Source organism: Lepidochelys kempii, chromosome 1 (assembly GCF_965140285.1).
Source record: "Lepidochelys kempii isolate rLepKem1 chromosome 1, rLepKem1.hap1, whole genome shotgun sequence".
Taxonomy (NCBI): Eukaryota; Metazoa; Chordata; order Testudines; family Cheloniidae; genus Lepidochelys; species Lepidochelys kempii.
In genome coordinates, this window is record NC_136380.1 from 289,574,223 (window position 1) to 289,599,558 (window position 25,336).

Genomic DNA, 25,336 nt, shown 5'->3' on the forward strand with positions numbered 1-25,336 from the left:
AATTACAGTTCTTACCTGAAATGTGTGAATAGTTCTGGCCCATGCATGCCTTATTTGACACTCTCTCCTCAGTGCCTCATACACCACAGTGAATTTGGAGCCATACGTGCTGCTGATGGTCAATAAACGACACCTATTGACTTCTACATCCTATAGAACCAGCATGTGAGGAGACTTCATGACTAGGTTGTAGTAGAAATCAGATCAACATGTACACAGTTTAAAAGGCTGTAGCTATGGAATCATTAACTGACCCAGTTCTTTCAACAACAACTGCACAATAGGCTTAATTCAAAGAAAGCATATGTGATGATAGAAGTCTCAGTTGACTCCTCCCCTATTTCAAAACAAACACCCTGTAAGGAAATAACTTGCTGTCCTTTATTCAAGTTTGTCTCCACTCCTGCTTTTTAGCTACTAGTCCCCAGAAGATCTGGTTTCTGACTGCTGTCCCTACCTGCAGGGGCCTCATTGGTGGGGGACCAATTGCCCCTTCCCAAAATTTCTCATATCCCCTTTCCAGCCAGTATTGCAGTATCTACCCCAGGCCCACAGGGGCCACTGAGGGGCAGGCTGGGCAGGGCCAGGCCAAGGTTCCTAATTCTCATGTTGGCAGCACCAGCTATATAGAAAGCCACAACAGCATCTGGAGCTGAGTGCAGAATGAGCTAAGCCCCTAGCCATTGGTGAGGACTACCCCATGCCCATATTCCTGAGGACAGAACCAGCCTACCATCTCCTCATCCTCTTCTGGGATGGGACCACCCTCTGACCCCCTCAAGCAACAGTGGCCTCAGCAGGAAAGTGAAAATGGGGATGCTGATGCAACTTTGTCCCTCCCCGCCCCTGAATTGTTGTGAAATGACTCCCTGGCCTACCTGGTCCCACTACCCGGCAGCCATAAACCCTCCTTCCTCAGCATTTCCTTCAAACCCAAGAGGGAGAAGCCAGTTCTCAGGTTTTTAACCAAGTGTTTGTCCTAAAGATAATACCATATTTACTGCAATTAAAAAAAAACAAAAAACAAACAACCCAGACACTCACATTTGAAAGAAACTCATAACAGCAAGGGGTTCATAGCACTGGACAAGTCAGGCCAGGTGCTGAAGAAGTTTCCCCACAACATTCTGCCAAAATCTCTGCTATTGCAATTCTAGTTCTTTTTTGTGACAAGAATGCTGAATCACATGAGCATGTTGTGATGTCAAATGTATACTGTGGGCTAAAGGAACTGTGCCTCAATGAAGACTGTAGCCAGATATTTTGTGTAAATCCTAACAATTAATTATTAATCTTTCAAAAGAATACATACATCTGTTATGAAAAATATTTCTCCATTGCACAGTCGTCTGTCATCCTCAGCACTGCCCCCAAGATCACAAGGTAGCTTTTGTCCACTCAGGAAGGCTTTTCTTCCACAGCATCCTCTGCATTCACATTGATTAGGATTCTGAGAGTCACTTTCCCTTGTGCAAGCTGTGCTATTTTTTGGAAGAAGGTCCTTGAGATAGGCATTTCTCGTGGAACAAATTTTGTCATCACATTGGAACACTATTCGATTTTTATGGTTTCTGAATCAGGAGAGGCAGGAAAAAATGAAACAAAACAAATATTTATTTGCAATTCATTCAACGTATTTGTGTGGCTCATATGACCAATTCAGATATGCACACTAAGCTTTCATTTAAAAATAAAATTGCTAGCCTTCGTAATTGTGAAGATAATCTTCTAAATATAAACATAGATGGGCTTCCTGACTCTATGAAAGGACCATCTGAAGTGATGGCTCCAAGAGGTAAGAACTCTCCTATCTCACTGAAGGGTTAATGCTGAAGTCATGACTATTTTGCAACTGATCATTTTAGCAACTTGCATAGAGAAGGGAGTGGAAGGGACTTGCCTTTGGGAGAGAAATGCACAGAGAAGAAAGGCAAGTAATGGGAGAAGATAGTTGGTTTGGGAGGCAGAGGGACAATGAGCAGGAACAGGAATCATCCTGAAGGTGAGCAAAATTTTCCCATTGGGTGATAAGCAGGGACAAGAAGATACTGGACGAACAATACTTAGAAATTTGGTTACTACACAGAGATCATAATCTACCCAAGCAATTTATTCAGTCCTCTCTCTCACTTATACCAACAGGAGATAAAACTATATACTACCCTTCAATCTGTAGTCTAAATTTATACCCTGGTGGACCTTGCTTCAGCACTCTCATCACTGTTAGCACCAATTAGGTTTCCTCAAGGAGGGCCTCATTGGTCACAGGTGTGCCTGGTAACTGGGGTTAAAAGAGCACAAGAAAAAGGTTCTGGAAGAGGAAAGGAGAGAGAGAAGCGGCTAGGGGAGCCTTCTAGGGGAGTTCTCTGAGTAGAGGCACTTCAATCCAACCCTTGTCAGGAGAGAGGCCAGAAAGCTGGAAAACAGTGCAAAGGTGTCAATGCACTGATCTGTATTGGTGGAAGGACAGACACTGTAAATAAAGTATATGCCAACGTTATCAATAAGAAGGTCTCAGAGTGGTCTGCGTTTGTGGAAGAGGCAGGAGTATGATAGGCATGTCCTGTCACAGCACCAAAAAATAGCTGTAACTCATTGTTTGCTGGTCAACTTTAATGCTGAGCAACAGCTCACAAAAAACTTGACTTTAGGACATTAACACCTCTTTTAACGAGAGAGAGGATCACTAGCCAAGACCCAAGGGTTTTCATCAAACTTCCAGAAATGTCACGGAACCTTTCTGCTGGCTGTTCAGGTGGCAATTAGAGGACATGCCAAACAACGCATTGTACAAAAAACAATTTTTCAAGTTTAAAATATTTTCATTTAGTGTATTTAGAATGTTGGCCCCTTGCATGAAACAATTTTAAAACATAAAATAAGATGAAGGGAGAAAAGGCAAATGTATACACACTATAAACCTTTAGACTCAAAACATTGTCTTACCTGGTTAAATGTTTTGAATAGTGCTGACAACAGAGTTCATTTATTAGATCACAATCTTGCCTACAAACATGAAAGAGGCACAATGTTACCAACAGAAGGCATGTACAAAAAATAATGGACATTTATCTAGAAACAAGTGTGTTCAAACTGAAAGAGGACACGTATTTAGCAATGACAATCTTCTACTGACCATTACAAAAAGCATTTGAATTCAGAGGTAGTTCAGAAGATGCTGCTGCAAAAAGAACAGTTTTGTTTTATTTTAATTCCAGAAGTTGTAAGGCAAGCAGCTTGCAAAAAGTATACCTAGGTAAACTGGGTTTGCTTCCAAGACAGCACAGCAAAACAAGAATTAGTATATTCAGGTATTAGTGCTCGTCTGTCCATAGACTCTTTGGAACTAAAAGGAGTCCAGCATTTTCATGTTTCTTTTCTGGAAACTTGGAGGTCTTAAGAACTCTTAAAATCTTGTCATTGCAGATTATGTTCCCACAAGATTTGCTAAATAGTACATTTAAATGGAGCTTAATCAAGAACAGTGTGGTAGAATTTAGAGGACTCAGGTCTGATGATAAATATTCTGAAAGATCCTCTTCAAAGCTGACCAGAGAAATTAAAAACAAACAACTTCAGAGCCACTTCGTGTTCACAATATAAATAAAATATAGGTAAAATATCCAGAAATCACTACTAATGTTTTAGAATTTGGGGTTTTTACAACTCCAAATTCTGCCCCTCCCCCAAGAAAAGCATCAGAAGATGATCAATTTTCTTTACAATTTAATGCTGCAGGCTTGGTTCCTATTGGATATTAGATCAACAATTTCTCTTATTACATGGTTTACATTAGAGGATCGCAAAGCATTTTACAAATAATCAATTTAGCTTCAAAGCACTCCTGTGAGAGTCAGGCAGATATTATCCCATTTTTGGAGATTAAATAACTAGCACAATGTCACACAAAAAATCTGAGGCAAAGTCAGAAATAGAGCCTCTCAACTATTGATTTTGTGTCTCATTTGCACTAGGCAAAAAGTTTTGGAGGTTGGAGGGGGCTTTTAAATTACCAGCCACCTAGATACTAACGCAGTCTGGAAATAAATAAAAATGCAATTGCAATCTGAAGAAACGTGCACAGGCAATGAACTAATCTTAGGAGCAACAGACCTGGCTGAAAAGACAAATAAGGCCATGACCCCTTGCAACAGCATTCCCACTGTAGATTACCTTGTGTGGTACAATGAATACTCCAGTAATTATTTGGAAAATTAAAATTACAAAATAAATATTTTGTAATGTAATATGGACAATTGAAAAACTGAGATATGGGTGCGTAAGAGACAATTAAGCTTGTAGAGAATTATTATTTGCTTGGCACTAGAACAGCTTAACAACGTTAACATGAGACTAGATTGTGAAGAAAAATAGATCATAAGGAATTTAGAAGACCAAGAATCATCTTAATTAGCTTATAAAGCTGGTCAAAAGGTACAAGCTGGGAGTCAGAAACTGAATAAGGAACGCTATTCCAATTCAAGTCTGAAAGACAGCTTGTTATCACTCATGTGGCATGTGAAATGTTGATGTCTACTGGCATGTGAAATGTTGATGTCCTCAAAGCACCCTGAGCAGAGAGCTACTTGTCCCCAGGATGAACATGAACATCCATGTGGATAGTTTCTGGCAAAGTACATAGTGCAAAAGGAACCACATAAATTAGCAGTAGAAAACTAAGCTATCAACATTCCATATTAAAAAAATAAATCTAAGCCAGAGAGAGAAGATAACTGGCCTATTTTCACCAGTACCACCTCCAGTCTCTTTTACTCTGTTTTTAGAACAAAGATGCTAGCAAGAGTTCTTTCAAAGTCTGCACACATGCTTTGATACCTTCTGAAAGCAATGAACTGTGATTGTTTGGCATCTTGTAGTCCAGGTCCTTTTTCAAGTAAAGTTTTTATGGCAGTTTGCAAATCTGATAATGGACAAAGAAAATTAAGTGTGTAGAACAATAAATAATTTAAGAGAAAAAAATACAATTCAATATGAAAACAGAATTTGCTTATTTAACCTGCTTCAATTCCCCAGTGTGCTAAATTTTGGTTACCTGAAATAGGAAGCTTCATTTAAACAAAAATAAATAAATAACAATTGTGGCAAGCAATGCAGATGTCCCATATCTCAAATCTGGGGGACGATGGTGCTGAAAAAGACATGGGAAAAACCTCTTGCTCCCCTAGGCTACATGGCTTTTTACAATATATTCCCCCCATTAAAAGAAAATAAACCTCTGGAGTTATCCTTTGACTGGACAGTTTATCGGGGATTTAAGTATTACATTTTGGAAAAAAAAGCCCTAAAACTAGACGTTTGAACTTTGTAACATAGCCCATATGAAAATAAATGTAAGTGTTCTGTCCACTGAATAACTTTCTTAAGAAACTGGAACACATTAATACCATGACAATTACTTTCCTTTCCCCATATTATATTTGGGGGTGGGGTTAGGAGGTCTTTAAAAAGAAACCCAAAACAAACCATAAGTGTTATCACTACAGTTGTATTTTGCTATATGTAAAATATTTCAAAGGCTAACAAACAAAAGACCCTAAAAATAAAAAAAATGAACGCTGTTGACAAACAGGATGGAAGCAAAATCTAGAGTTGATGGCCTTGCCACCAGCTCCCCAAAAAAACTAACCCATGGTGCTGTCAGATCAAGCACCTATCCTCTAGAAATCCAGCCTCATTTAAAGTTCTCTCAAATTGGCTCCTGATAATAGTGATAAACTTTTGAAAACAGTGGTCTTAAGCTATAGAGCCTTCTGCACCATTCCCATCACAACTACCTGGTGCCATGGTACCCCTTACAGTAATTTGATATAAATAACTATTTATCCATTTAATTGGGTTTTTTTAAACTGCTGTACATGCATTTAATTCCTGAAGGGTAAGCTCGTAAGTCAGAAGATAAATAACTGAAAATCTAATTTCATATAATTTAGACTAATTCAAATTTACTGAAATGGTTCATTCCTGCAATATAGTACATAAAACTGATTTTATGTCAGTTAAATATGTTACACTTTGCAAAAGGAAAAAATGAGAGTTTTTGCAATATTAACAAATTGTTAACTGAGTATACAAACATACAGTGAGCACCATGTCCAGAAGGCAAAACAACATAAATAAATTTCTTCTCGGGGCTTGGCATTGTCAACGTTTCACTCCAATCACAGACTTTGATCACTGAGTCAAACTCTGGGAATTTTCGCTGAGAGATTCTTAACCACAAAAAAAAAGACAAAAATAGTTTAATACTAAAGCATTCTAGCTGTGCAGCTCCACCGTTTGCATCACAGTTAAGTTTACTTATACAATTTTATGGATAACTCCTTTAACCTCTATAAAATATAGACAAATGGTAATCAAATTTTTTTTTTGTCAAGATTCAAATTTCTTGGTCAAGGTATAGTCAAGGTCCAGACTCCAGAGAAAAATAATATAAAAACAACAATTATAACAATAAGTAAATAAAAAGATTTTGTGATCCATTCAAAAGCATCCAGCTGTCTGGATTTGGCCTGAGGTCCACCTATTGACTACCCCAATATAGACAATGAAAAAGCTTTTGATCATAACTAAAAATCACAGTAAAGTATTAGTATTTCTTTAATTTCTAAATCCTGCAATGCTGCAATTGTTATTTAGTAACCAGATAGTGTCCTGGTGTGGGAAGTCAGAATACTACAGAAGAAAACACACTAATTGGCAGCGGTAAATTTTGTGAATAACTGGCTGCAGCACTTGATTCTCTATAAGGGCCCAGTCCTGAAAGTTTCAGAGTGCCCTGAACTGTTAAAGTCAAAGAGTGAAGAGGACACTCAACCCCTTGCATGACAGGGCCCCAAGACCTCAATTTTTCAAACACTTAGGCATGTTCTTTATTTTAAGAACATGAGTAGTCACACTGAAATCAACAGGATTACTTGTTTGCTGAAAGTTACGCACAAGCTTAAAGTATTCACGTGTTCAGAGCCTAAGTCAATAAAATGAATGACAATATTAAATGTTCGCAAAAAGGAGTACTTGTGGCACCTTAGAGACTAACCAATTTATCTGAGCATAAGCTTTCGTGAGCTACAGCTTACTTCATTGGATGCATACTGTGGAAAGTACAGAAGATCTTTTTATACACACACAGCATGAAAAAATGGGCGTTTACCACTACAAAAGGTTCTCTCTCCCCCCACCCCACTCTCCTGCTGGTAATAGCTTATCTAAAGTGACCACTCTCCTTACAGTGTGTATGATAATCAAGTTGGGCCATTTCCTTGGATACAATTAACTTAGGCTTGAATAGAGACTGGGAGTGGCTAAGTCATTATGCAAGGTAACCTATTTCCCCTTGTTTTTTCCTACCTCCCCCCCAGACGTTCTTGTTAAACCCTAGATTTGTGCTGGAATTGGCCCACCTTGATTATCATACACATTGTAAGGAGAGTGATCACTTTAGATAAGCTATTACCAGCAGGAGAGTGGGGTAGGGGGAGAGAAAACCTTTTGTAGTGGTAAACACTCATTTTTTTCATGCTTTGTGTGTATAAAAAGATCTTCTGTACTTTCCACAGTATGCATCCGATGAAGTGAGCTGTAGCTCACGAAAGCTTATGCTCAAATAAATTGGTTAGTCTCTAAGGTGCCACAAGTACTCTTTTCTTTTTGCGAATACAGACCAACACGGCTGTTACTCTGAAACCTGTCAATATTAAATGTTGAGTGTTAAGGGAAAAAATTAAAAAAACTTATACTTAAGCAGAAAGATATGGTTACATGGGTCTAATAACCTAAATATTAGTTGTATTTTAGTCAATTCTTAGAAGTTGCCATTTGTTGCATTTATCATTAGGATGGATTGATTTATTATTTAAAAAAAGTGTTGTAAATCAGCATTTAAATAATCGATTTTAATCTTGTTTTATATTTGAACTTTTTAATTACTTTCCTAAAGAAGAGGTCATTCTCATTGCTTGGTATAACAAATAAAACACTGATTTGCAACTCCAGTAGACCCTCAGAGTTATGAGCATCAGAGTTACAAACTGACCAGGCAACTACATACCTCATTTGGAACCGGAAGTACACAATCAGGTAGCAGCAGACAAGACCCAAAAAAAGCAAATACAGCGTAGTACTGTGTTACATGTAAAAATAAAAAGGGGGGGGGGGGAAGGGCAGCATTTTTCTTTTTCATAGTAAAGTTTCAAAGCTGTATTAGTGAATGCTCAGTTGTAAACTTTTGAAAGAACCACCATAATGTCATATTCAGAGTTACAAACAACCTCCATTCCTGAGGTATTCGTATTTCTAATGTTCTACGGTAAATATATATACCCTTTTTATACTACATTTGGCACTTATTTTTGTTAACGAGGAAGATATAGTGTATTTATTTAAGCAATTATACATCTCAATGTACAATTACTCAGATTCTTAATTTTTAAATTTCTTATGTTAGAAAATGGTGAACGACAAATGTCTTATTTGCTATAGGATAATTTTTTACTTGGGATTTATGTCAATCTGCATTTGAATGGACATTAGAATTAAAAATGCACAAAAACAGCATTTTAAAATGGTTATTAGTTAAAGAAAAACTGTTGCTGGATAAAAGTTGCTGGATACATCAGAAAAAAAGGTTTACCAAAACAGTTTTAAATTCAAAATATAACTGATTATACAAAGGAGGAATTAACTGTAATTAGTGAATTGATTGTTTGTGGTCAACAGGGGCCATTTTTGAGCCAAAATCTTGTCTATGCCTTATCAACTCAATAGCACTAGTTGCTGTCTGTCTGTAAAGTGATAACTTTTGAATGCCACATATGATCAATTCGAAAATTTCAGTGAATATTCTAGGCATAATATGCAATAATCCTATCGATTTTTGGAAAATTGGAAAACTGAAAGGGGAAAAAATAAGATGACACATGGAGCTCTTGCCATCTGGTGAGCATAGCCCCTGCTTCAAGCACCTCTGCAACTGTCTATAACTCAAAGAACTGGTTGATGGCACCATTAAAGCTTTCCAGCATAACAATACTCAACTTCTCTCTGCACATTCTCCCAACATGTTGACACCTAAATTCAGGCAATAGAAGACGAGGAGAATGGTGGGGGCATGCACACAGCCCCTAGCATGGGGGGGAAGAAAGGGAGACCCTGGTATGTGAAGGAGGAGGGAATGAGGCACAAAGACCCTTGTAGTGAGAGGAGGAAATTGGAGGATCCTGGCATGTGACAGGGAGAGACAGAGCCCAGGCATAGGGGGAAAGGGCCACAGAGCCCCAGCTATGGTGGAGAAGTTGCAAGGATTTCCTGAAAGAGGGGAGTGCGAAAGTGGCACACAAACAGCTTGTGGGCTACAATGGAGGGATGCAAAAAGCCCCTGATGAGTGCAATAAGCTTAGCCCGCACAAGATACAAAACGTGAACCCTGCATAAAGATATTTAGGTCCCTAAAGATGCAGATAGACACTTCTGAAAATCCCACTGGGAGCCTAACTTCAGGTGCTTTTGAAAATCTCTCTAGTCCCCTATCTGCATGTTAAAGTGCCTAAATACCTTTCAAAATCTAGCCCTATCAACTTCACATTTGTAGAATTAGTAGAGCTCATTCTCACATGTTTTTTATTCATAGATTAGAAAAGACAAGGTTGGTTTCCTCTTCCATTGGTTTTTTTATTCCCAGTCAGTTTTTCAACTTTGAATTAGCTAGACCAAATAAAGAAAATATTGTCTTTGCACCTGCTAGCTAACTGAAACCAAAAGTAGTAAAGGAAAAGCTTTTCTTCACAACAAAAACTGAAAGTACTGATATTTGGAAAAATGTAATTACCAGCATTCGCTCCTTGGGTTACCATCTGATCACACAAACCCAAATGCTCTTACCCCGCTCCTGCCCTTTTCCTCACCCCTTCTCCGAGGACCTGCCCTGCTCACTCCATCCCATCTCCCTCTATTGCTCGCTCTCTCCCACCCACCTCGGGCAGAGGTTTGGAGTGTGGTAGGGGATGTGGGCTCTGTGCTGGAGCCGAGGGGGTTGGAATGTGGGAGGGGGCTCAGCTGAGCCTGGGGCAGAGGTTTGGGGTGCAGGAGATGGTGTGGGGTGCAGGGTCCAGAAGGGAGCTCAGAGCTGGGTCAAGTGATTGGGGTGCTGAAGGGAGTGAGGGGTGCGATCTCTGGGAGGAAGTTTGGGTGCAGGAGGGGACTCAGGGCTGGAGCAAGTGGTTGGGGTGCAGGCAGCTCCTGGTTGCACTGGCCCCGCGCTGCTCCCAGAAGTGGCTGGGATGTCCCTGCCCTGCGCACTGCCCATGCCCTGAGCGCCAATTCCACAGATCCCATTGGCCAGGAACTATGGCCAATGGGAGCAGAGACTACCTAGCCCCGCTGCACCACCAACTGGGAGCTGCCAGAGGTAAGCGGGGCCAGGAGGCTCCACACACTACCCCACCCGCACGCCACTCCCAGAAGCGGGCAGCATGTCCCTGCGGCCCCTATGCGGCTGCCCCCGCAGCTCCCATTGCCCACAGTTCCTGGCCAATGAAAGCTGTGGAGTCAGCACTTGGGGCGCGGGCAGCACATGGAGACCCCTGCCCCCCCTCAGGGGCCACAGGAACATGCTGGCCCCTTCTGGGAGCAGCGCAGGGCCAGGGCAGGCAGGCAGCCTTAGCCCTGGGCCCCCGCTGCGTCGCCAGACTTTTAGCAGCCTAAAATCTCCCAGTTTGGCTGCAGTAGACTCCAGGAGATAGAGCCCAATTCCGGGAGACTCGTGGCAAAACCGGGAGGGTTGGCAACCTTATTCACTCCATTTGTAAAGACTAGAAATAACAGATACTTACTGCAATACCCTGTGGCATATTAATAAAGCATGAATTGAAAGTTAAAGATGTTTCCCTGCCCCAATTCTGTATATAGTTAAAAGAGCAGGCAACCTGTAACCCATTAACATTTGAGGAGGGTTGAGTGCTACAACATATTATTTTAATTAAATTATTTTAACAGATAATAAATTTAGGCCTGATCATAGGTTGTCATCACTGCAAATTTCATTTGTAAACAGGTTTATTTTAAGATGACAAATGTCTTTCAATTAAATTTGAAAGTTTTTTCTTTTTAAGTCATTGATTTTATCCACCCTGTTTATAAATGGTAGTTTACCACAAATCCATGATAAAGGTATAATTGCAAATGAAAGGTCAGAATAAAGACAAGTGTACTGACCATGTTTATCAAATTTCATACAGCAATTCAAAACTAGTTGCAAACAAAACCTTCACTCTGCAAGCTGCTCCTGAGGATAGAGGGGTCCCCCTGCACAGAGCAGTTTGCAGAATCAAGGCCTATGGCATGTTAGGGTCTATAAGGGACTGTTTCAGGCAGCAGGCAGAGAGAGAATCTGATCAAAATTATTTGACTATTGGGTAATGTAATCAAAATCACTAAAGGATGTAAGGGGTTTCTATTGGAACTTAACTTGGCTGCTCCTGGTTGTGTCTAGTTGTACAAGGTGTAATCGAGGTACAGTTGTGTAAAAAGAGTAATCACAGTGCAAGGGATGTTAGGCAAAAGAATTGTGTGTGCGCGCACAGGTAAAAGAAAAGGAAAAGGGGAGGAATGATGGGAACACTGAGCCTTGGGATGGCTCTGGGGGATTAGATTGTTGCTTTGGTGGGTGTGCATGAAAACTCTGTGGGCATGGGGGAGGCAGTTACACCTTGTGTAAAATTAATATGGCTAATATAATGTTATGGAGGTTAAACTATATGGAAGGAATGTGCACTTTCCCAGGACATGTGCAGTGTATATTGGAGAAGGGGTAAAAGAAATGCAAATAAAACATGGTACTTCATTAAAATCCATATAGGGCTCCAAAAGGAGCCACAATAGGTTGTGCTTTCTTTTTCAGATCTGTTTGTTTTGGAGCAGGAGATGAAAGTGGAAAGTAATCAGAACGCTAGTGGAAGTGGAATGTTTCCCTTTTAAGACACTCTCTAAACGGCTAACAGCTTTGGATCCAGAAGCAAGCTAGTAAGCCTCTGTGTAAATGCAAATTACTTAGCTGATGGGCACAAAGGAGCTGCAAATAACGAATACATCTGGTCAGCAAACAAGCTACTGGAAGACTCAGATTAAGGCCCTCCAGGAAAGGGAGGTGAAAAAAACAAGTCAAGCCTGAAAATAAAGAGGACAGGTTAACCTTAAGGGGTGTGTGTGTGTGTGCATACAGTGCTAAAATCTGAAGCTGTGTCTCAGCTATTACCTGAGAATAAACTTAAAGCTTGGTACAGCAGAGAAACTATTGCAAACATGGCCTGTTGTACAAGAGGGGAAACTGAGGTACACCACCTCATGAATTTCATAAATGACCAGTGAGTGGGGTAATTCACTAGCCTGATTATAGAACAAAATAAGGACAGCCTGGAAGTAATTCTTCTGTTTTTCCTGCTATTAGCAAGGAAATTTGTAAAAGAAAGTTGGTATTATTATTATTATTATGCAATAGTCTGTCCCCACCAGGATGGTGGAAATTGTTTCTTTTCTTTTTCAGACACTCTACAAGCAAGCTGGCGCCAGCGGAAGAATAACTCAGAATACCATGGATCTATGTTTTGTGGCGTTTGTCTGTGGTGTTTGTCTTGTTGCTAGCATTGTTGTGTTTTAATGAACAGAAAACCTCATGATGTGGGTGGGGGATGGCTTCAAAAGGCTGACCTGGGGGTGGGGGGGGGGGGGAAGATGTGTATGGGAATGCAAAATGCTCAACTAGGAGGCCAGCACCTGTGTAATAGCTACCGTGGTATCTGGAAATGGAATGGCAACTAAGGTGGCCCCCACAAGCCCTATGGAACTAATGAGGAGGGGAGGAGCTCACTGGGAATCAATGGAGGGGTGTGTAAAATAGTGTAAATCAATAGAAGATGTTTGGATGTGCCCCTCTCCTGTGACTATAGAGGAGCAAGATCAATAGCCTATGCTAGGGGTGGACAATTAGGTGTACTGTGTATAAGGTGTTTTGCTGGGAATGTACATATTACTGGGGGCACAATTATACCAGCCCATAACCAAACTACACACATTTACATGCTGCTGTCTGGACTTTGGTGCACAAATGGATCTGTAAAAAGAAAAGGAGTACTTGTGGCACCTTAGAGACTAACCAATTTATTTGAGCATGAGCTTTCGTGAGCTACAGCTCACTTCATCAGATGTTTACCGTGGAAAGTTTCCACGGTAAACATCTGATGAAGTGAGCTGTAGCTCACGAAAGCTCATGCTCAAATAAATTGGTTAGTCTCTAAGGTGCCACAAGTACTCCTTTTCTTTTTGCGAATACAGACTAACACGGCTGTTCCTCTGAAATGGATCTGTGAATCTTATTGCTGTGAATAATCAAACCAGGGCATACTGCCCGATTCCATACCAAGTGGTCAAGCTGGTTTGGACAATATCCCATTTCTCTGTGAACATTCAATGGACTTATGATATGGAACAAAAGCATGCAAAACTTGCAGGAGCAGCTTGTTGCAACTACCAGCAACTGGACACACAAGATCGTGACCTCGTCGAAGGAGGAGAGGCAGTGTTTTGGGGATGTCTCGGATGTTGGACCATACTGCAGTGGTCAGGACTCAGTGTTGCTGTGGATTTTGTATTGGTAACTGTACTTATGTTACGTTGCATATGGAGATAATCTATAGGTAATGTAGTAAGCCCTCCAAACCCTACAGTGTACTAGACAACCCGGACCCAACCTTCTCGGGCCTGCTATAATGGGAAGTCTGGAACACTAATTGGAATAGGTGTGGTATGCCCGTATGAGAGAAGGTGCAGGGCACTATACTACACAAGGGGCAGTGGGACAGATGGAATATCGACACCTTCCACCTTGATGCCTGGCCCTATCAGGAAATGTTTCACCATATGTCCTATACTTTTCCAGGGGTACCTGGGCAGGAGGATCCCAAAAGAAAAAGAAAAAAAAAAAAGGGGGTGGAGTGTTAGGATATAGATATTCAGGTCTGTCTGTAAAGGCCTATACTCTAAGAATTTAGGTGTATTCTTATCACTTGGCTAGTTATAGAGGTATAAAAGAAAGAATCAAAACCAGTGTCTGCTGGTGTAAGCGCCTTTTCTTACTGTGACAGTCTGAGGCCCTATTCTTAGGCTAAGGCCTTTGGCTAAGCAACAGAGGCAGCCATAAGCTGGGAAGCGAACGGTCACATCCTCACATTCCAAACTAGTCACATTGAAATAAGGTGCTATTGGGCTGTTAGGCACTATCAGGACAGGATTGTATTCCTATCACCTCCAGAGAAAGGGAAGTGCCTAGAAAATGTAAAAGGAAACTTAGTTTGATAGCATCCTGTCTGGCAAGAACTCACTTATCAATAGCTGGGATGTGAAATCCTCACTTCTGTATTGTCTTGTCATTATAGTTCCCACTTTGCTATTGACAGGTTTCAGAGAAGTGAACTGTAGCTCACGAAAGCTCATGCTCAAATAAATTGGTTAGTCTCTAAGGTGCCACAAGTACTCCTTCACTTTGCTATTGTTTGTCTGTATAATCTCTGTCTGGTTCTGTGATTGTTCCTGTCTGCTGTATAATTAATTTTGCTGGGTGTAAACTAATTAAGGTGGTGGGATAGAATTGGTTACATAATCATGTTACAATATGTTAGGATTGGTTAGTTAAATTTCAGGAAAATGATTGGTTAAGGTATAGCTAAGCAGAACTCAAGTTCTACTATATAATCTGTAGTCAATGAGGGAGGGCGTGGGTGTGTGGGTGGGGGAGATAGGAACAGGGAATGGGGGTGCGGAAACTGGAATCATGTTTTGCTAAAGGGGGAAATGGGAACAGGGAATGGGGGTAAGGAAATTGGAATAATGTTTGGCTAAGGGCAGGAATGGGAACAGGGACACAGGTGTAAGGCTCTGTGGTGTCAGAGCTGGGAAGGAGGATACTAAGGAAGGAAACTGGAATCATGCTTGCTGGAAGTTCACCCCAATAAACATCGAATTGTTTGCACCTTTGGACTTTGGGTATTGTTGCTCTCTGTTCATGCGAGAAGGACCAGGGAAGTAAGTGGGTGAAGGAATAAGCCCCCTAACATGGCACTGTGACTACTCATGTGCCTAAATGTTCACAGGATCAGGGCCTGCAAACACTAACTCACATGAATAGTCTCACTGAGATCAGTGTGACCAAATGTTATATTTATAAAGAGTGAACAAGAAAGTCTCCAATTTTGGTGGGTTCTTTTTATTTAATATGCATCTTTTATCATTCAAAAAAACTTTGCATACTTTACTCAATGTTTTTGTTCAAATTGCTCCTCGGTGTGCATATTTCAGCTGTAATTTCTTTTCCAGAGTTATAGGTTTATGAATATAAGAGATCTGCAACAGAAACACTGAGTCACAGAATTCTATTGTATGTCTCAGTGCCACTACCATTTTGCAGACTAAATAAAAAGGACTTCCATAAAAAAATTCCTCTAGCATATACAAAAAAATTCCTACCTTGTGGCATTGTCTACAATTAGCTGAGACTCAGCTCTGTGATTAGTTCTCAGTTCCACAGACCAGCCTCTAGATTTTAGACCCTCAAAAATATCAGCGAGCATGTTGCCAGGGTCAATGCTGGGTAACTGTCTAATATCACCTAAAGAGGAGAGAGATTAATAGCATTTGTGATCAGTGGTAACAGTGAACATAGTATCTGTGGGAAATATTCCAAAAATACAGTAGTGAAAAGAAATATGCACTTGACCTCCATTATAATATAAGACAGAGTTATCACATGCCTGCTCAATACAAATTATGCGAAATTATGCTTCTCTCCAAGAATCCCAAAATGGAATTTCTTTGAATCAGGTTTTTGCATAGTTCTAATTGTATTCCCTTCAGTATATAATACATTAAAATTATTGTTCAGAGCATGTTCTATATTCCCAATTCAAAAAGCCACTAGTACTTGATGACATGCCATCCTGTTAAGTCTCTTCTGTATGGTGAATGTCAACACTAAATCAGACTTGTCTATGGGAATTTATACATTTAAATCATGGCATTTGTGTTGGTGGGACAAAAATGCGATCTCCAAAAGTGGGCACAGGAGTACAAAATCCTAATTTCTTTTCATGCTACTTTGTTCTATTTGTTAGATTAAAAACAAGTTAGTTCCGGATCTGACTGGCTGAACTACCTTAAAAATCAAATATTTTACTTTTCTTCTGTCGAGTTCATATGCTGTCAACATTCTCTTTCAAGCGGGAGAATTGAGGGAACTGAGGGAAAAAACTTACCAACAACAAGATGTGTTATTTTGGTTGTTGAAAAATCTAAAGGAAAGTAAGTGGTGAAAGCCTCATTATCGAATACTTTTAGAACTAGACAAAACACTAGGAGATAGAAAATAATTACATCCTCCAGCCTACCACCCTGCCAGTGCAGGATTATTCTCTATTGTCCATCTCATCTATGATTTTATGGCAAGAGTAGCAAAATCTATGAAACAGAACATGCCTTTCAGGTGGCCCTAGAGATTACAGCCTCATCAGTTTACCTGTGATCATATCATACCTCTACTGGATTTCTTTCCACTAATTATTTTCAAACTACTACGCTTTATAAAACACATAACACACAGCAAGCTCTCTCACATATTGCATAACTCAGGAAATAATTTTCAAATTATACTAAATTTACACTATTGCTCCTCACTTACCAAGAATAATAAGCTTGGCAAGTTGAGCGTGGTCACACAGCAATTTTAAAACTGAACTAAGCGTTTGTACAGGTACTAAGCTCCCTTCATCCACAACCAGAACTGTCACAGTAGAAAACTTCCATGGCATTTGTCCGTCTTTTAACCTCCATGAATAAAAACTGTAGATGACCTAGAAACCAATCAAAATAAATAATTTAACTTCCATTCAAGAAACAACTGAAGTTATCAAATTTAAATAACTTCCTTATAACAAGTAAAATGTGGGATCTTCCATGCTGTATGTACTACAGCCATCATCTCAGTTTACATGATGAAACTGAATCATTACAGGTTCAAAAGGTTCAATCCTACTCTCCAATAATCACGTGCACACCTCCAGAGCACATTTTTAGCAGAGAAGAATCAACTAAAACTGTTTATAGAGAGGCATATACAAGAACATCCTCAAATATAGAGCCCTAAAACAAAAGGAGGTCAGCTGGCTTTCTCTTGATAATTTCTAGATTTGAAAATTGGAGACTAGTGGAAGGGCATATGAAGTGGAAGATCCTCAACTATGTAATTCACTTATTGCACTGGTCTGATATAACAGAGTCTGCTATCCTTTTGGGCAAAGAGCATCTATTTTCTTGATAAGAAAGGTGATTGGTAGACTAACAGTGTATTTGCTGGAGGCAAAGTTTGTGTTGTGCCTGATCTTTGTCAAGCCCAATTTAAAAACCTACAATAAATAGGAAAATATTACACATGGGGAATACATCTCTCTTAATATCCATGGGATTTTGGTGTATTTTGGGCACTGGAGAGAGATCTGCCACACAGATGTCAAGACAGAATTTTGCCCTTAATTTTAAATACTATGGACTTTTCAGGATATATGGAATTGGTGACAAAAGCCATTTGAAAGCCCCTCATCATTTTTATGCCTCTAGAAGGTACCGTAACACACATTTAAAACAAAAGGCGACCAAAAATTGCAGCTGACATGATATAAAAAGTCAGACTTGTAAACTTTTGAAAAACAAGGTTGATTCCTAAATGTGGACAAGCTGTGCTTAAACACCATTATGAACAGTTAAAAGATTTATAAGAGGTTCAGTTAGCAATCTGATTATTGTACAAAATAAGAAGGACTATACTAAAAGATCTGTGGAGAGAGAATGCACAAATATTATATACCTGATGGAGAGTGTAAGCAGGAAGTTCAGTTTTCTCATTCAGCAGGCTAGCTGCTCTTCCTGTAGGTGCAGTAAGTAAAACATTTAAAAAGTTTTTTGTGCAAATGTTTTCCTGACAAAAATGATTAAAGGTATGCCATTCAGCAGATGCATCCAGGTCCTTTTCAAAATCATTACAAGCACTTGCCACTTCTTTTTCCACCTGCTGTAAATACTGAAAAAGGCAGCTAACTACAGTAGTCTTCCCACAACCCCCTTTTCCACTTATGATTGTCACTGGATTAGAACAAATCATTTCCACAGCTTTCATTTGATCTGGGTCCACTTCTGCTTCACTTGTAGTTTCTATTTCTGATACCTGTTCATTATAAAGAAAATCACTGTCACTGTTTTGTATATCTGGGGCATTATTGCCCTCCACTTGCTCTGTTTCAGGAGGCTGAGTATTATTTATTTTAATATCTCCATTTGCTTTTGATTTGGTGGTATCTTTAACATTAAGTACTTCTCTCACATCAACATGTAACTGCCATGGGTCATTGGTCATTAGATGATTTACAGAAAGTGCAATGTCTTTTTCAGATTTGTAAAGATGAGAAAGAAATACCAGTTTCTTCTCACCGGTCACTATCTTCTCATCTTTCATAAATTTCAAGGATTGCCAGGCATGTTCAATGGACATATCTTTAGAAACCAAAGAAGTCAAAATGTCTTGTTCTTCATAGGTATGCCCCATTTCTCTACATCTTTGCTTGAGCTTATTGTATATTATTAATGCATTCTTCTGCAATTCAGGAATCTTCCCAAGGAGATGATCACACTGACAGAAGGCTTCCCAAGTTGCCTCACAATTGGAAAGGTTCAGTTCTGTGTAGGTTATCTTCCCACCAAAAAGGGAAAAAAGTTTAAATTATTCCACAAGATATTGGTATGTAACTGCAGAACTAATGCTTTTGTCAATAAATACAAATTTATAATTCAGAAGATATGAAGTATAGACAATACGTAAATTTTAACAAGTTCTAGCTATACTACCTTCTCAAACCAAACAAAGCAAGGAATTTCAAAGCAAGAGGGGGCTTGATCAATCCCATCTGTCATTTTGTTGTAGAAAACTGAACCATTGTACAAAAAAATTACTAACAGAAATTGGGTACTAGAAAAGAGGCTTGTATCAAATCTGTATTCTACCCAAACTATCACCAAGCCGAATAAAAGAGCAAACTGCTACAGAATAATACAATACATGTGATAATATTTGAGTGCATGTGTACACATTATAGCACACATGCAAATAAGATCTCATTTGCTGCAATATATTGATTGTGAATTAAAACCACTTCATCCTACTTTGCCATTTTCCTTCCTTTCGGTGGGCTTACATCTATTGCTTTAATATTTTTCCCCTTTCTTCTTATAGAGCAAACAAAGATTTAGGAAAAGTGGATTACTTATAAACTTTGGGATTATTTTATTTGCACTCAAATGGGACTGGACATCCTAATAAGTCATATCCTCATTGCAAAAGCTGACTTCACTTTAAGGACCAATAGCCTGTAAGAAAGAGTTCACAAAACAGCCATTTTGAAATTACAGACTAGACAATGGTAAAACAGTGATCGAGAATCAAATTGTTTCCGTTTTGAGATCTTTGTAAACACACCTCCACAAAAAAGTAAGCATTGACCTCTCAAATTATTTTACATATAAAAGTGTTCTAAAAGCATATTATAAAGTTACCTGGAAAAATTTTAAAAAGGGAACAGTAGTAAATTAAATTTAAAAAGAAAATTAAGATTACATCTCCACAGTAAAATGTCAAGGTGACTGCTCCATTGATTCCTGACATGTACACACCAGCTCTGCAGAGTCTGTTCAATGACATGCAATTAAACAGATTTAGTGGAGCTTCAGTCAAAAAGAGAGGAGACTGAGAAAAAGCTACTAACAGATGAAAAATAATGGTAAAGACTGTAAAAAAAAATAATTTTAAAAAATCCTTTGTTTCTCATTACCATCGTCCCTTCCAGAATTATTTTATTTCTTGTAGTTTAGTGCTGGCCTATTGCTATTTAAAAGAAAATTTACAATACCATAATGTTATTTCAACTGAATACCAAGCCAATACTGTATTGATCTCTCGATACCAAATTCACATTAAAAAAAAACAAACAGTTAAGTATTAAAAAGTTGAAACTGTTTCACAAGACTTCGTTTAAGAAAAAGTCTACATCTTTAAAGAAATCTTAGCCTTCAAGAAGTCTGGAAATGCACAGTTTAGGTATCCTGCTGATTCCCAATTTACGTATAAGTCATTCATCATTATCACATTAACTTTCTTAGGCTTTGTGTAGACAGAATAGTTGCATAGTTACATACATTTAACTATGACCTAGTCTACAGTACAAACTTAGGTTGGCTCAACTATATCACTCAAGGTTATGAAAATTTTCATACCCTGTGCAACATGGTTAAGCCAAACTAAGACGATGTCTACACTACAGACCTTACAGCAGCAAAGCTGTACTACGGCAGCTGCAAGGTTTCCCCATGTAGCTGCTCTATGCCAATGGGGGAGAGAGAGAGCACGCACACGCTCTCCTGTCAGCATAATTAAGCCACTCTCAACAAGCGGCAGCAGCTATGTCAGTGGGAGGCCGTCTCCTGCCAACATAGCGCTGTCCATACTAGCACTTTTGCCAGTGAAACATACGTCCATTGTGGGTGTGTTTCCCCCCCACACCCCGATGGACAAAAGTTTTACTGACAAAAAAGTGGTAGGGCCAACATCCTTAGCACCAGGGTAGACATTGCTAGGTCAACAAAAGCTTTTGCCTCTCAGAGAAGCAGATCTACTACAGTAACAGAAGAACTGTTTCCATAGCTGTAGTAAGCGTCTACACGAACATGGTGTATCTGCAGCATTTCTTGCTTAGACATACACTAAGCCACTGCAAACTTCTGTGAGAACACTTTCACTGTGGTTTAAGAGGAGCTTGCTTCAGTTTAAACTTAAACCAATTCCTAATCAATTTAAAGTGAACCAAAATATGCCTGTCTTAAACTGAAGTGCCCACATATCCATTTACACTGGTTTAGCTAGATCAGTTTTAAAACTACACCATTAAACAAACAGGTGAAACATTCTCTTTTAGACCTGCCCTTGCACTAGTCATTCAGCATTACATTTTGTCTCTTTAAATCACCAAATATATACATGCACACAGGTATTAAAATATGCATATTTTTTCTGAACCTGGAAGCTTTTATTCCCCCCTTTTAAATCTATAATTATTTTCTGCTGAAACATATGTAATGGACTACATAAACACACCAACATAGTATTTATTATTTTAACTAGTTATAACATGGTAGTGCCCAAATAAGAATACAGCCCCCACTGTGCTAAAAAGGCAAATACACAGGCTAACTTTGTTAACTCTTTGACTTGGACTAACCACAAATTAAAGCTGGTTGGAAAAATTCCAGCAAAACTTTGTCTAAACTTGCAGACTTGATTAAAATGTTTTACAGAAAGTTTGATTCTGACAAATTTCTGATGGAAACCTATCATCCAGCCAGATTTTGAAACTGAAGAGTTTCCTAGCAGTTCACACCCCCAGCTGTCCTGCAGCACGTCTGGTGGGCTGCTGGGGATCTGGGCTTCAAGGGTCTGCCACTCTGGGTCAGCCTGCAATGTGGACTGCCTCAGAGTCAAGAACCCCAAGGCTTTCAGGCTAATGGGTAACCCAAGCTGCCTGACTTCCAGGAATCTGGTGCTGGAGAAGATAACTACTGACATGACAACAAGAGTCTGGTCAGTTTCACTGCCGCTATTCAGTGAAACTAACAAGAATCACAATGTAAATTTCAGTCAACAGCATCCAGGGTCCCTGACAGAGGTGGGCAAACTACAGCCCGCGGGAGGTCCTGCCCAGCCTCTGAGCTCCCAGCCAGGGAGGCTAGCCCCAGCCACTCCCCCTCCCCCACAGCCACGCCGCCACACGGGCAGTGCTCTGGGCTGCAGGGCTGCACGCTCTTGCAGGGCAGAGCGGTGGCGTGTCTAGCTCTGGCTGGGCGGCACGGCTGCCAGACATGCTGCTCTGAGCAGCATGGTAAGGGGGTCGGGGCGTTGGATAAGGGGCAGGGAGTCCCATAGGGCAGAGGTTCGGGGAGCGGTGGGGGGTTCTGAGAGGGGCAGTCAGAGGGCAGGAAGTGGGAGGGGTCGGATAGGGGGCAGGGGCCAGGCTGTTTAGGGACATGTGCACAGCCTTCCCTACCCAGCCCTCCATACAGTTTCTCACCCCGATGTGGCCCTAGGGCCAAAAAGTTTGCCCACCCCTGGTCCCTGACTCCCTGCAAACCACAAGGGAGGCAGCTGGGAATCCTAGAGAGTGTTTCCAAAATGAAATATACCACATTTTAGTGTTTTTAAAAAGAAATATTGTAAGATTTCAGTTTCATGAATACTTACAATTTTTTCTAACTTTTGTTAGGATTCTTGTCAGGGGTTCCCTCCCCACTCTGAACTCTAGGGTACAAACATGGGGACCCGCATGAGAGACCCCCTAAGCTTATTTCTACCAGCTTAGGTTAAAAACTCCCCAAGGCACAAATTCTCCCTTGTACCTTGGATTTGGTAATGCTGCCACCACCAAGTGACTTAGACAAACTCAAGGAAAGGACCACTTGGAGTTCTTACTACCCCCTAATATCCTCCCAAGCTCTCACACCCACTTTCCTGGAGAGGCTTCAGAACAAACAAGATTAGCACAGACCAACCGTTGGTTTTTTTAGGACACTAAAAAAAAAAAAAAAAAAACAACCCACAAACACACAACAATCAGATTCTAAAAGAAACAGAACTTTATTAGAAAGAAAAAGGTAAAAAAAGCACTTCTATAAAATTAGAATGGAAGATAATCTTACAGGGCAATCAGATTCAAAAACAGAGGATTTCCTTCTGGGCCAAACTTTAAAGTTACAAAAAGAAAACCAGGAATACATGTTCCTCTCAACACAGAGAAAAAAAAAAATCACAAGCCAAAACAAAAAATAAGCTAACGCATTCCCTTGCTAGTACTTACTAATTCTAATGGAGTTGGATTGCTTGCTTCCTTGATCTGAGTCAAGCAAGCACACAGAACAGACAGACCAAAACCTTTCCCTCCCCCCAAGATTTGAAAGTATCTTGTCCCCTTATTGGTCCTTTTGGTCAGGTGCCAGCCAGGTTACCTGAGCTTCTTAACCTTTTACAGGTAAAAGGATTGTGTGCCTCTGGCCAGGAGAGATTTTATAGTACTGTATTACAGGAAGGTTGTTACCCTTCCCTTCATATTTATGACAATTCTAGATTAAGTTTTTCTGAAAACTCAAATTTTTGCAGAACTGAAATCTGGTTTCCCAGCCAGCTCTGCTTATAATGGGAAGTAAGCTACAAAACTCAAACTACAGAGAAATGACTCACATCTAAAATATGTTGACTTAAGAAGAATAGCTAATGTGACTATATGGAGAATGCTTAAGAAGCCAGAATATAAAGTAGAGTAAGTTAGTATGCAATACTAGTAGCTGAAAGCCCATGCTATCACACAGGTATAATTCATAAAGGCACGTAATTCATAAGAGCCAGAAATGGCTGATGCAATCCAGTTTAAGTTAACAGACCATGAATTCCAGTGATGATTGAATCTGGTGATATTCTAAACCAATGGCTTTCAACCTGTGATCAAGGAATCCCTGGGGGTCTGCGAACTATGTCTATAGGGTCCGCGAAAAGTTGTCATCATCATAAAGTAGTGGTTTTCAACCTGTGGGCTGCAGACCCCTAGGGGGTCTGCAAACTATGTGTAAGATTTCCAAAGGGGTCTGTACCTCCATTTGAAATGCTTTAGGGGTCTGCAAATGAAAAAAAAAGGTTAAACAAATACTATTCTAAACTAAAAGAGCTCTCTTCCACACTTGTAGCTATTTCCATCTCTTCACACTGACTCAGACATTTTAGGCTTCAGAGTCTTATTATATAGATATGTAAATGGAAATCTACATTAACAATAAACTCTTAACTATGGTTGTCACAGCACCTTTACTCAGCCTCACTGTGCCTTACTGCAGTGGGAAACCAAGATTATCTTGAGGAGCTCGGTATCTTTTATTTGAAACTCCCCATGTTCACCCAACCGGAAAGCAACTTCCATTTCTTCCATGCAGTATACCAAGAAACTGAATAATTGCTTTATATTTAAAATTAGATTAGAAACAGTTGCACAGTGATTAGGAAGAATACTAACAAGAATAGATAAGGTATTCCTGGACCCAGTGGATATGTCTACACTGCATCTGGAAGCAAGCATTACAGCCTGGGATCCACAGACTTATGCTGGCACTAGAGTACTAAAGCAGCATGGACAGTGCTTCAATGTTGTGCCTCAGGCTGAAGCTCAGGCTCTGAAGCCCACATGGGGGGAGGGATAGCTCAGTGGTTTGAGCATTGTCGTGTTAAACCCACAGTTGAGATTTCAATCCTTGAGGGGGCCATTTAGGGATCTAGGGCAAAAATTGGGGATTGGTCCTGCTTTGAGCAGGGGGTTGGACTAGATGACCTCCTGAGGTCCCTTCCAACCCTGATATTCTAGGATTCTTCCCCACAACTGCAACATCTACACAGGTATTTTTAGTGCACTGGTGCGAGCCCCGCTACAAGTACTGCAGACATATCCAGAAGGTTTCCGTTTAGTGCAGCTGCCCAGGATGGTGTTGAAGAGAGAAAAATTCTCTCTCTTCAAAAACAAACATTCAGAATCAGCCTCCATCCAAATAACTAAGGGTCATAGTTTGAGCAAATATTACTGAATTCTATGATGATCAAAATGCAATTAATTCATGTTACTTACCCTGCTGAATCCAAGTTTCCATGGCTCATTTTTTAACATCTCATCTAATTTTGGCAGTGTCTCATCTTCAGGAGAAACGTTTTTTTTTTCATCACTTTTGCTGCTCTGTTTGGTCACTTTATGCCAGCTCATCGCCTTCATAATATTGCAAAAATGACGTGGTAGAAGTCTTGGCAGGAACTCCATTATCAACGGGAAACTCAAAGCTACCAAAACAGTCTTTCCTGTAACTACATATTCATCACAAACCAAGAAAGTATTTATTAATACACAAAAAGTGTTCGCAGAAGGCAATTCGATTACTTAGCTTAGGCTTTATTCCAAAAAACGTAAACAAAACTGGTTCTTTAGTTTTCTGTTTGAAAAAGCTTTTATATACTACTGATATGAGTAAGATTACTAAAATAGATTAAAAAAATATTTTTTTACTTTGATTAAATTGTGCATTTGACAGAATTATGTATATAGTCAGTTTCACATTCGTAGTCAAGTCTACCTGCCCTGATATGTACACAACATTCACA

General features: G+C 39.8%; 1 protein-coding gene across 7 annotated transcripts in view; it reads right to left on the bottom strand.

Moving 5' to 3' along the window:
- Positions 1-25,336, bottom strand: part of HELB (DNA helicase B) — a 38,116-nt gene that overhangs the window by 2,948 nt on the left and 9,832 nt on the right. For 5 of the 7 annotated variants that reach the window (XM_073327857.2, XM_073327860.1, XM_073327862.2 and 2 more), the window contains 10 exons: positions 24,813-25,042; positions 23,794-23,817; positions 17,921-18,799; positions 16,739-16,910; positions 15,532-15,673; positions 6,100-6,230; positions 4,837-4,921; positions 2,947-3,006; positions 1,313-1,571; positions 16-150 (listed from right to left, as the gene is read on the bottom strand). In XM_073327857.2, coding sequence (XP_073183958.1) covers positions 16-150; positions 1,313-1,571; positions 2,947-3,006; positions 4,837-4,921; positions 6,100-6,230; positions 15,532-15,673; positions 16,739-16,910; positions 17,921-18,799; positions 23,794-23,817; positions 24,813-25,042 — 2,117 coding nt within the window. The remainder of the gene's footprint in view (positions 1-15; positions 151-1,312; positions 1,572-2,946; positions 3,007-4,836; positions 4,922-6,099; positions 6,231-15,531; positions 15,674-16,738; positions 16,911-17,920; positions 18,800-23,793; positions 23,818-24,812; positions 25,043-25,336) is intronic. The other 2 variants (XM_073327859.2, XM_073327858.2) reach the window with 2 other exon arrangements.